We start from the raw sequence: 12,668 nt of genomic DNA, 5'->3' as shown, positions 1-12,668 counted from the left end.
ATGAGTGGGAGGGGCCTAATTTAGCGCTTTTTTGCGCAGTTAAAATTACAAAATGAATCATCCAGATTCCCTCAGCAGTCCCATGAATACTACAGGACATCTCTAAAGGGCTAAAAAAGACTTCCAAAATCGTTTATAGGGAAGGTAATCCACAGCTCAGCTGTGGCAGTTTTGTTGTCTGTTAAAAAACGTCTGTCGTTTTTTTGATCTGTTTTTTTGCATTAAGGGGTTAATTATCCATTTGCAAGTGGGTGCAATGCTCTGTTAACTTATTACATATACTGTAAAAATTTCGTTTGATTCACTGCCTTTTTTCACTGTTTTTCAAATTTTTACAAAATTTGTTTCTCTTAAAGGCACAGTAACGTTTTTTATATTTGCTTGTTAACTTGATTTAAAGTGTTTTCCAAGCTTACTAGTCTCATTATTAGTCTATTCTAACATGTCTGACATAGAGGAAGCTCTGTGTTAATTATGTTTAAAAGCCATGGTGGAACCCCATCTTAGAATGTGTACCAGATGTACTGATTTTATGTTAAACAATAAAGATCATTTTTTGTCTTTAAAAACATTATCACCAGAGGATTCTGTCGAGGGGGAAGTTATGCTGACTAACTCTCCCCACGTGTCAGACCCTTTGACTCCCGCTTTAGGGACTCACGCTCAAATTGCGCCAAATACATCAAGGGCGCCCATAGCGTTTATTTTACCAGAGGATTCTGTCGAGGGGGAAGTTATGCCGACTAACTCTCCCCACGTGTCAGACCCTTCGACTCCCGCTTCAGGGACTCACGCTCAAATGGCGCCAAATACATCAAGGGCGCCCATAGCGTTTATTTTACAAGACATGGCAAAGGTTGTGAATAATACACTGGCAGCGGTATTAGTCAGACTACCTGAAATTAAAGGAAAGCAAGATAGCTCTGGGGGTAGATACAGAGCATACAGACGCTTTAAGAACCATGTCTGATACTGCCTCACAATATGCAGAAGCTGGGGGGAGCTTCAGTCTGTGGGTGATATTTTTGACTCAGGGAAGATGATTTAACCTGATTCTGTTATTTCTACATTTAAAATTTATGCTTGAGAACCTCCACTTGTTGCTCAGGGAGGTTTTAGCTGCTCTGAATAACTGTGTACAATCGCAGTGCCAGAGAAATTGTGTAGACTGGATAAATACTATGCAGTGCCGGTGTGTACTGATGTTTTTCCAATACCTAAAGAGGTTTACTAAAATTATTAATAAGGATAGACCAGGTGTGCCGTTCTCTTCCCCTCCTATTTTTAGAAAAATGTTTCTAATAGTTGCCACCACACGGGACTTATGGCAGACAGTTCCTAAGGTGGAGAGAAGAGTTTCTACTCTAGCTAAGCGTACCACTTACCCTGTCGAGGACAGTTGTGCTTTTTTAGATCCAATGGATAAAAAATTAAAGGATTACCTTAGGAAAATGTTTATTCAACAAGGTTTTATCCTGCAGCCCCTTGCATGCATTGCTTTTGTCACTGCTGCTGCGGCGTTCTGGTTTGAGTTTCTGGATGAGGCTTTACAGGTAGCGACTCCATTGGATGAATACTTGACAAGCTTAGAGCACTTAAGCTAGCCAATTCCTTTGTTTCTGATGCCTTGTTTTTTCTTTTTGACTAAACTAACGGCTAAGAATTCTGTTTTTTACTATACTGGAACGCACAGCACTATGGCTTATGTTATGGTCAGCTGTCGTGACTTTAATAAATAAGCTACTTAACTTCCCTTCAAGGGGCAGACCCTATTCGGGCCTGGTTTGAAAGAGATTTTTGCTAATATCACTGGAGGAAAAGGTATTGCCCTTCCTCAGGACAGGTCCAAATCAAGGGCCAAAAAGTCTAATTTTCGTGCCTTTCGAAACTTCAAGGCAGGCGTGGCATCAATTTCCTCTAAGGCAAAACAAGAGGAAACGTTTGCTCAGTCCAAAACGGTCTGGTGTCAACCGGACCTGAAACAAAGATAAGCAGGCCAAGGAGCCTGCTGCTGCCTCTAAGACAGCATGAAGAACGGCTCCCTATCCGGTAACGGATCCTGCAGGGGGCAGACTTTCATTTTTCGCGTGGGCGAGAGAGAGAGGCCCAGGATCCCTGGGCATTGGAAATTATATCCCAGAGATATCTTCTGGATTTCAAAGCTTTCCCCCCAAAAAAAGGGGAGATTTCACCTTTCACAATTATCTGCAAATCAGATAAAGAAAGAGACATTCTTGCACAGTGTACGAGACCCATCCAGTTCCAGGGGAGGAACAGGGATAGAGTTTTTACTCAAATCTGTTTGTGGTTCCCAAGGAGAGGGAACCTTCAGATCTATTTTGGATCTAAAGATCTTAAACAAATTCCTCAGAATTCCATCATTTAAGTTGGAAACTATTCGTACCATCTTAACTATGATCCAGGAGAGTCAATAGAGGACTACAATGGATTTGAAGGATGCTTATCCTCACATTACGATGCATAAAGATCACCATCGGTTTTTCAGGTTTGCTTTTCTAGACAGGCATTACCAGTTCGTAGCTCTTTCCTTTGGGTTAACTACAGACCCAAGAATCTTTATGGAGGTTCTGGGGTCGCTTTGGCGGTCCTTAGGCCGCGGGCCATAGAAGTGGCCCCTTATTTAGACGACATCCTGATACAGGCGTCAAACATCCAAGTTGCCAAGTCTCATACGGACGTAGTACTGGCATTTCTGAGATCGCATGGGTGGAAGGTGAACAAGGAAAGAGTTCTCTATCCCCAATCTCAAGGGTTTCCTTCCTAGGGATTCTGATAGATTTTGTAGAAATGAAAATTTTCCTGACGGAGTCCAGGTTGTCAAAGTTTCTAAATCTCTGCCGTGTTCTTTCATTCCATCCGCGCCCTTTGGTGGCTCAGTACATGAATGTAATCGGCTTAATGGTAGCGGCAAGGGACATAGTACCGTTTGCACGCCTACATTTCAGACCACTGCAACTATGCATGCTCAGTCAGAGGAACGGGGATTACACAGATTTGTTCTCCTGTTAAATCTGGACCAAGAGACCAGAGGTTCTCTTCTCTGGTGACTATCTCGGGTCCATCTGTCCAAGGGTATGACCTTCCGCAGGTCAGATGGGACAATTGTTACAACAGATGCCAGCCTTTTAGGTTGGGATACAGTCTGGAACTCCCTGAAGGCTCAGGGATAGTGGACTCAGGAGGATCCGATAGCCGATACTGTGCTAGAGCAAGCAGAAGCTCACGATGACTGTCATAATAGACGTACCCGGATGGTTGCTGTTTACCTGGCCATAGGGGGGAGACCGGCTGGCTCCCCTGTGGAGGGTGATGCGGAGGATCGCTGGATGTCGGTGGCCTGCTATCTTTTTGCTTCTCTGGCTCTCTGCAGCGACTGCGGCCTGGGGCTGTGGCGTATGACGGAGTGCTCGTCGGATCTGGATCCCGCAGTGCCAGGAGGCCTTTCAGATCTTGATGTGGTCGCAAGAGTCGGGGTTGGGTAAAGTTGTAGACATTGAGACAGCCTGTGGCCTGCTAGGCCTGACCTCACCCCACCCCAGAACTACTCTAACTCCGAAGACTGTTACCTCATGAGTCACAGGGAATGGGGACTTACTGAAGCGGATCAGCCCAAGCCCCAGTTCATTGTTTGTAACTTAGATACTGACATTTATTAGAAAGTTGGACTGTATTGAGAGGTAAAAGTGTGATGTTTGTTAGACAGGGAGTAGTCCTTCCCCTTAAGTCAATATAAGCTACACTGTAGGTCTGACATAGGCCTGTTCCCCTTCCCTGTTAAGCAATAGTCTATGCATGATCCGGCACTGGGTAATTGGGAATAGCCTTGTGAGTTTAGAGGGATAGTTGGCAAAGTCAGGCTGTGCTCAGAATTATGTGTGTACAGGGATCTGTCTTGCCGCTGTATAACTACTCAAGCCTTGTGAGATGTTTGTCTTTATGTGCCAGAGGCGGTAAGAAGATAGCATAAAATGTATGTTTTGCTCCTTACTTGCTTATAGGCGCTACTATCTAGCATGGGGTGAGTTTTTTTAGACTATGATATCTATAAAATAAGTAAATGTCGATGAGGTATGTCCTGTAACTTGCCTCACATACTGTACAGTTTAAAAATATGCAAACACTACTGTTCTCATTTCACACTATATATTATAGAGGTATGATATTCTACCTATAGCTGTGTAACTGGTACTTCCTGTGGTAGACCCAAGATTTGAGCTGTGTGCAGTGGGTGGTAAGATTCTAGAGCTCAGTGGAGTGGCAAGGGGATATTCAGATAAATGTTAAGGGCCCATCTACCCCGGTGTGCTCTGTTATCTCACACTGCATAATATAATGTTATTCTAGCCTACCTACAGCTTTATAACTAATATTGTTGTGTTGGGTACACATTAAATAATACTTGCATGTCTCCTTATATAAGTACATATACTCTTGAGGAAATTGAGACCCTGCACCTACAACATATAGTACCCAGAATGCTGGTCTTAGATATAAATAGAGGTTTGAAAGAAGACTATATATACTCTTCCCACCCCCTATTTCCCCTGCACATAGGCTTAGTTTTTCAAAGGACTCTAGTTGTACAATTAGTTGCTATTTTTCCTGCAAAACTTCTTACATGATAGATGTGTATAACACTATGTATAACACCCCCAACTTGTTCTCTCTACTCCGCCCCCCCCCTTCCCCCCCTTTATACGGTAAGGGATGAATAATTTCTCCTCCGCATTCATTCTCTGACAGAGTTCCGTAGTCTCTGTCCTACCCGTAGGGCCTTTACTTTAGTTCTTACCTGCATTTCTGTAAGAAAGGCTCTGCGGATCTTATTATTGTAGTTATATTTCATTAATATTTTGAGTCCTAAAGTCTGCGAATTGTTCATCCTTGTAACCTTTGTTTACATCTCAGCTCATGTATTTATTTAATGTATCATTAGTTAGAATTTTTATACTAAGTTCTCATAAGTAGTCTAGCGAACCAATATGAGGTCAACATGAACATAAGTCCTTGCTCTGCTACCATAGTGTTAGTATATATCTTGTATTTTACCTATGTTACAGTATTCATGTTGACCTGAGATAATCAAGCAAAGCATTGCAGTTGTTCTCTTTTACTAATTAGATTATTTTTATAATCCCAAGTCAGACCTATTCTTATTGAGTTTATTGAACCCGAGGATGACTACTGAGCCCAAGAGGGACTTTATTTACTACAGTATAACTATATAACTATTGCAACCTATATCATAGTTTTATCATATTACCTGTCCTGTGGTTTTAGAGGTCCATAAGAGGCCGGTACTATCTACACAATATCCCTATTTTATTTACTTTCATCATGTTTCCCCTCTGTTTATGTAATATCAAGGGTTCAAGAGTGACCCTATCATTATTTTAGTTCTACTAGTTTATTGCCCTCCTTCGCAACTTGAGTCTTCTGGACCCATTTGAGGTCCGAGCAACTATAGGAGGTGCGAATGAGAGAAACAGGTCCATAAGTGGCCTGCTTCACATAAAACCCCCAGTTTATTAAGTGCGACAAGTGAGGTCTAAGAGTGGCCTCTGCTACTTTGGGGGAAAAATAGGGGGTAGTTTAGAGATTTGCTCCTCAAGTATTGCTTACTTGCCTCTTTTTGTCTAATTATCGGATTAATATGTACGGCAACAAATGTTATTCACCTTTCTGATATTTTTGTTTTGTATGATAAATGAGCAAATTCATGTCTTGTCAATGTTTACCCTCAATAAAAAATATTATTAAAAAAAAAAAAAAAAAAAAAAAGACAGATTTCTACTCTGTTTGTTCTTTTGCACAAGCGTCTGGCAGGTATTCTAGACGTTCAGGCATTTGGTCAGGCTTTGGTTAGAACCAAGCCTGTGTTTAAAACTGTTGCTCCGCCATGGAGCTTAAACCTGGTTCTTAAGGTTCTTCAAGGAGTTCCGTTTGAACCTTTTCATTCCATAGATATCAAACTTTTATCTTGGAAAGTTCCTTTTTGGTAGCTATTTCCTCGGCTCGTAGAGTCTCCGAGTTATCTGTGTTACAATGTGATTCTCCTTATCTGGTCCTCCGTACGGATAAGGTAGTCCTGCGTACCAACCTGGGTTTTTACATAAGATGGTATCTAACAAGAATATCACTCAAGAGATTGTTGTTCCATTCTTGTATCCTAATCCTTCTTCAAAGAAGGAACGTCTATTACACAATTTGGACGTGGTTCGTGCTTTAAAGTTTTACTTACAAGCTACTACAGATTTTCATCAAACATTCACCTTGTTTGTTGTCTATTCTGGATAGAGGAGAGGTCAAAAGACTTCAGCAACCTCTCTGTCTTTTTGGTTAAAAGCATAATTCATTTAGCTTATGAGACTGCTGGACAGCAGACTCCTGAAGGGATTACAGCTCATTCTACTAGAGCTATGGTTTTCACTTGGGCCTTTTTAAAATGAGGCTTCTGTTGAACAAATTTACAAGACGGAGTCTTGGTCTGCGCTTCATACTTTTTCAAATTTAACAAATTTGATACTTTGCTTCTTCGGAGGCTATTTTTGGGAGAAAGGGTTTTTTACAGGCAGTGGTAACTTCCGTTTAAGTACCTGCCTTGTCCCTCCCATCATCCGTGTACTTTAGCTTTGGTATTGGTATCCCATAAGTAATGGATGATCCGTGGATTGGATACACTTAACAAGAGAAAACATAATTTATGCTTACCTGATAAATTTATTTCTCTTGTAGTGTATCCAGTCCACGGCCCGCCTTGTCATTTTAAGGCAGGTAATTTTTTCATTTAAACTACAGTCACCACTGCACCCTATGGTTTTTCCTTTCTCTGCATGTTTTCGGTCGAATGACTGGATATGGCAGTTAGGGGAGGAGCTATATAGCAGCTCTGCTGTGGGTGAACTCTTGCAACTTCCTGTTGGGAAGGAGAATATCCCATAAGTAATGGATGATCCGTGGACTGGATACACTACAAGAGAAATAAATTTATCAGGTAAGCATACATTATGAGATATATATATATATATATATATATATATATATATATATATATATATATACACACACACACATATATACATATACATACACATACACACACATATATAATGTGTATATTGGGGCTGTGCGATTTTGAGGAAAAAAAAAACTTAAAAATTATTGGACACTAGTACTACTCACTTAAAGGGACAGTCAACACCGGAATTTTTGTTGTTTAAAAAGAAAGATAATCCCTTTATTACCCATTCCCCAGTTTTGCATCTTCAACACAGTTATAATAATATACGTTTTACCTCTGTGATCACCTTGTAACTAAGCTTCTGCTGACTGCCCCCTTATTTCAGTTCTTTTGACAGACTTGCATTTTAGCCAATCAGTGCTCACTCCTAGGTCACTTCACGTGCATGAGCTCAATGCTATCTATATGAAACACATGAACTAATTCCCTCTAGTGGTCAAAATGCAATCAAATTAGAGGCAGTCTTTAAAGTCTAAGAAATTAGCATATGAACCTCCTAGTTTTAGCTTTTTAACTAAGAATACCAAGAGAACAAAGCAAATGGGTGATAAAAGTAAATTGGAAAGTTGTTTAAAATTACATGCCCTATCTAAATCATGAAAGTCCCTTTAATTGCTTATACTATGATTGATCATCTATCTACACTCAACTCAATTATCAGGTAAACTTTGTTTTGCAGTCTAATAAAAGGTAATTAAATCAATTTTTATTACCTCTGTCGCATCTAAAATAGAACTTTGTTAAATTGTGGGTTTTTTTTAAGAATTTTCCTGTTCTGAAAAAAAAAAACACCAAAAACTTTTTAACTTTATGCTTGTGGGCCACATCCGTGGCTACCAATGGAGCTGTGGCAGGTTTTTCAGCCAGCGTTACTTTTGCACAGACTAGTTGTGCACAAACGTGCTTCCTGTTAGTTTCAAAATAATCAGCTATAATTTAACCTAAAAAAATCCCTTTCATATAGTGTTTTCTCATAGGCATGGAAGATTTTCCTTTAAAGTCCTTTTGATGGGGTTCTTTCCGGACAATATGCATATTCTTCCAATTTTGGGATTAAATGGTTATTTCCTTTTACCCAATTTAACAAATATAGTAAAAGTGACTAAGAAACAGCTGTTCAAATGTGCTTTTGAGGGTCTATACATGATAGGAATTCAGTTCATTGCAACTAAATTATTGCAGGATGTCTGAATACAAACACACTAAATCGGTCCCTATTTTAAACTAAAAGAAAATGTATGGGATAAGCACAGTACAACTCCTGTGCTTCCCAAAACCCAGAGGTGCGCCAATCCACTACAACACAAACTATGTATATTATAGAAAACAACAAAAACCTGAAAATATTGTATAATCCATATTAGTAACACACAAATACAATGATGATAATAATAAGATGTATAACAATGTATGACATTTTCGGGGGAAAAAAGTCTCAATACTTGTAGAAAGTCCTATAACGAGGACTCTCAGTAATAATGTCCAATAGCAAAAAGGTGCATCAACCGAGTGACGGGCAGCTCTCTCCAAGATGTGTGCGAAAATACTGGATGCCCTAGAAGACAAGAAAAAAGAGAGGCGCTCTTGGTGCAGCAAGTCCCAACCAGCAAATAACAACTATCAGCAATAGTGATAGAATACTCACAAACAAACGTGCACATGCAGCGCAATAATGGGCGGACCAAAACTTCAGAGCCGTTCGGCTGACTCCCCAATGGCGGATCAGCTGGGTGATGATACAATGCTTTGCCGTCGACACAGGGATTCAAAACTCCAAGACGCCCAGTATTGATCAGCTGGGAAATATGTATAGAGTCCACAGACTGCAAAGGCTTAAAGACAATTCTCCGGAGCAAGGAAGAGTGATAAAAATATTTTATTAAAAACACTTAAAAAGTTGCTTTGCAACGCGTTTCTCAGTTAGAATGCCGTTTCATCAGGCTTCATAATTGTTACACTCTACCTTGCTACCTTTTATTTCTCATAAAACCAATCAACAGTCCGTATATCAAATACGCCTACATCACTACAGGCAAATCAAGTGCCGTGTGTTCCACACACCCATAAAAAATTGCATCTGTGCTCATTAGAATTGTCAGTTACTGGGTGCCCAGAAGACAAAGCTTTTACTTAAGCTTAAGTGAATCCTTTCACAAAGTATAAACAAGTGTACATACAAAAATAACGTGTGAGCCAACTATACTCATATTTTCTTCAATAATGTAGAGATCTAATCATCGCTCACGATAAGAGTGTAAATACAATCCTAGATTCAATGAGACAAGGATAATTATGTTACAAATGTGTATTTTAAACAAAAATGTCTCTATATAATGAATATGTATCTCACAGTGAACTTTCTAACTGTCTCACAATATTAGTGGAGAACCATTATCCTTGTCTCATTATCCTTGGTAACCTGCGGCAACGCTCTGATTTAAAACTGTCCGAAGTAGAACATAGCCGCCTGCACAGGCAGATGGAGGGGTGGGGGGGGGGCCACAAGAAATAAAAAAAAATCCAAAAAAACATGGACTCTCGTGTTTTTTTTAAAAAAAATCTCGGCAATTAATCGCTGTTAAAAAACTGATCCGCGGTATCTCGCACAGCCCTAGTATTTGTGTGTGTGTATGTATATATGCATATATATATGTGTGTGTGTATGTATGTATGTTTGTATGTGTGTGTATATATATATATATATATATATATATATATATATATATGTGTGTGTGTGTTTTTTATATTTTGCAGCTGTATATTGTGCTTTAGGTTAGGGTGCATGATACAAAGCAGGTGCTTTACATTTTGCAGTGGCTGCATTGATCTATATTATTGCATATCTGTGCATATCCTAAAAGGGCTAATTAAGTAAAAATAAGTTGCATAAAAAAATTACTTACATAGCCATGCTGTCTGGAGTAGTCTGATTTCCCCCCCCCCCCTTATCAGTGTTTAGCTTCAGAAACAGTTCACAGTGGCTTATTTGCTTCTAGGCATGCTCCAGCAGGTAATGAATGTGCATGTCTGTATTCTACCAAAGCAAAAGTAGATATAGATGCAGCCATAGAGGAAATGTGTGGGGGGTGAGTTAGAGCTGTACAATTTGAAAACTTAAAAGAAAGGGATAATGGCGTGGCACTGCAGTATAAATTTGCAGGTAAAATAATTAAAGTACATATTATATTTTGTATCTATCCCAACTTGTTTTATGTCCCTTTAAGCACATTATACAGCTGTTAAAAAATAGGCAACATTACTGATCTGTGAGTGTGCACAGTTGCTGTCACAGGCTCTGAGAATCCTTGAGCTCCAAGATGGCAGCCCCCAGAATGAAGAGGCTTCAGCATTTGGCACCTTTAAGCTATTAAAACAGGAGAACTGATTTGAAAAGAGCTGCAGGAACAGAATAAAATGCAATAAGATCGTGAGTAGTTACTATTATTTTGTAGTTGTGTACAGCATGTTTAATGTCCCTTTAAAATGTACAGTTTAAAACTTAATAGTTATTTTGTATCTGAAAGTTTTTTGTTTTTTTTTATACAAAAATGTTTTTTAGTGGTGGCGCTGTGCTAAGGAGACAAAGATAAACTTCTTTTTTTTAAGTTGTATATCTCATATTCCTTCTAGGTGGTATAATGTCAATTTTCCTTATGGGTTGTTATGATTCGCAAAGCCAGAAGTGGTGCACGGTGACAAAATGTTCCAGTGGTTATGATGATGCTACCCTTGCACGTCTTCAGAAGGAGTTGGACATGGTGAAGATCAGCAAGGTTAGAATGACCTATTCTATCCAATCTCTAAATAGTAATTCTTTATAATAACATGTCTCGCTTGAACTAGCACACACAGATTTAAAAAGGTAAAACTACAGTTTTGCTCAAAAGTATCTGAGATGACATGTATCAAACCATGTACCTTTATTTTTTTACATCTTCAATAAAGTTAGATTCTTTAATAAAAAATAAAAAAAGAGTAAAACTATAGTTTTGATCATTTATTAATCCAGTATATTCAGAGAAGCAATTGTGTTTAATTGAAGAGAATAAAATGAACACATTTAAACATTAAAAATTAGACATAGAAATCATAACGAATCTGCTATTTTTACGGACATAAAAACCAAAGAACAAATGCATCATTTATTCTTTAGTTTGTTGTTTCTATATATAACAAATCAATTTGCTAATTTCTTTATTCTTTTTGGCTTTTTAGTTTTTTAAGAAGAGCAAAAGAAAATAAGTCAAATAGTCAAAAACGACTATTTAAACAAAACCTAAAAGGGACATTGTACTGTAAGAGGTTTTCCCCTTTACTACCTTTTCAATTATCCATTTTACCTGCTAGAGTATATTAAAGGTTATGAAACCCAAAATGTTTATTAAATGATTCAGACAGATCATATAATCTAATTTGCTTCATTCATTTCTATACTTGGTTAAAAAGAATTCCAATATAAGCTCAGGGACAGCAAAGCACTACTGGGAGCTAGCTGCTGATTGGTGGCTGCAACGAAACCAAGAGAACAAAGCAAATTGGAGAATAGAAGTAAATTGGAAAATTGCTTAAATTTGTAGACCATTTGCAATGGTGTTTCTTCTTCTGCTTTACATAACATTAAAGGGACATGAAACCCTAACATTTTCTTTCATGCTTCAGATAAAGAATACAATTTAAAAAAAAAATCACTTCTGTTATCAAGTTTGGTCCGTTCTTATTCTTTATTAAAGAAATATCTAGATAGGTAGGATGCACATGTCTGGAGCACTACATGGCAGGAACTAGTTCTGCCCTCTAGTGCTCTTGCTAATGTATAACATTGTTGCAAAACTGGTGCTATATAGTACTACAGACACATGCACACTTCTGAACTTACCTTACTGCTTTTCAACAAAGCTAAACAGAAAACTTGTCTAAAATTGAAAGCTCTGTCTGAATCATGGAAGAAAAATGTGGGGTTGTATGTCCCCTTTAACTCTGATCACCTGCTTGTACTGAGTACATTGTCCATTTAAGTGTATGTAAACTTTTTTTTATTAACATGTATTACAACTTTTGCAGCTGAGTGAACTTTGTAGTTGTATTTCTTTCCTAAGATATTGTGAGTCCACGGCTTGAGTAATTACTGTTGGGAATAACTCTCCTGGCCATCAGGAGGAGGCACAGAGCATCACAGTTAAACTGTTAATTATCACTCCATTACCCACAACCCCCAGTCATTCTCTTTGCCTTCGGTGCATGGAGGAGGTGAAGTTTAGGTTTCTGAAGAATTTTTTTTATTTAATCTACAAGCAAGTTTTGGGGTATAGCTGTATTCCACGTCATCCCTTGCAGTTTGGTAGTGGTGGCTTTAAGGCAGTTAGGAACTTGTAAAGAGGTACTTACTGCATTTTCCTAACAATTGCTGCCCTAGTTTAGAAAGCCAGAGTTGGCAACTCTGTTCTATCTTTTCAAAGGTCTCTGTGAGGAACTGTGTCCTCTCGCCTTTTAACTGTCTACATGCCGGACAGCGGAGCAGGTAAGTGCCTTTTCTTCCAGTTGGGGAGACCATGCACTTAACAAATTAAAAGACACTGCTTTCTCCAACATAGGTGTGTCCGGTCCACGGCGTCATCCTTACTTGTGG

General features: G+C 38.8%; 1 protein-coding gene across 2 annotated transcripts in view; it reads left to right on the top strand.

The window, feature by feature from the left end:
- LIG3 (DNA ligase 3) overlaps nt 1–12,668 on the top strand; it is a 224,307-nt gene that overhangs the window by 78,204 nt on the left and 133,435 nt on the right. For both annotated transcript variants that reach the window (XM_053707435.1, XM_053707434.1), the window contains exon 15: nt 10,673–10,815. In XM_053707435.1, coding sequence (XP_053563410.1) covers nt 10,673–10,815 — 143 coding nt within the window. The remainder of the gene's footprint in view (nt 1–10,672; nt 10,816–12,668) is intronic.

The sequence above is a fragment of the Bombina bombina genome, chromosome 3 (assembly GCF_027579735.1).
Source record: "Bombina bombina isolate aBomBom1 chromosome 3, aBomBom1.pri, whole genome shotgun sequence".
NCBI classification, from domain to species: Eukaryota; Metazoa; Chordata; class Amphibia; order Anura; family Bombinatoridae; genus Bombina; species Bombina bombina.
The sequence above is the reverse complement of the archived record's forward strand: the minus strand, read 5'-3'. Positions and strand labels throughout refer to the sequence as shown.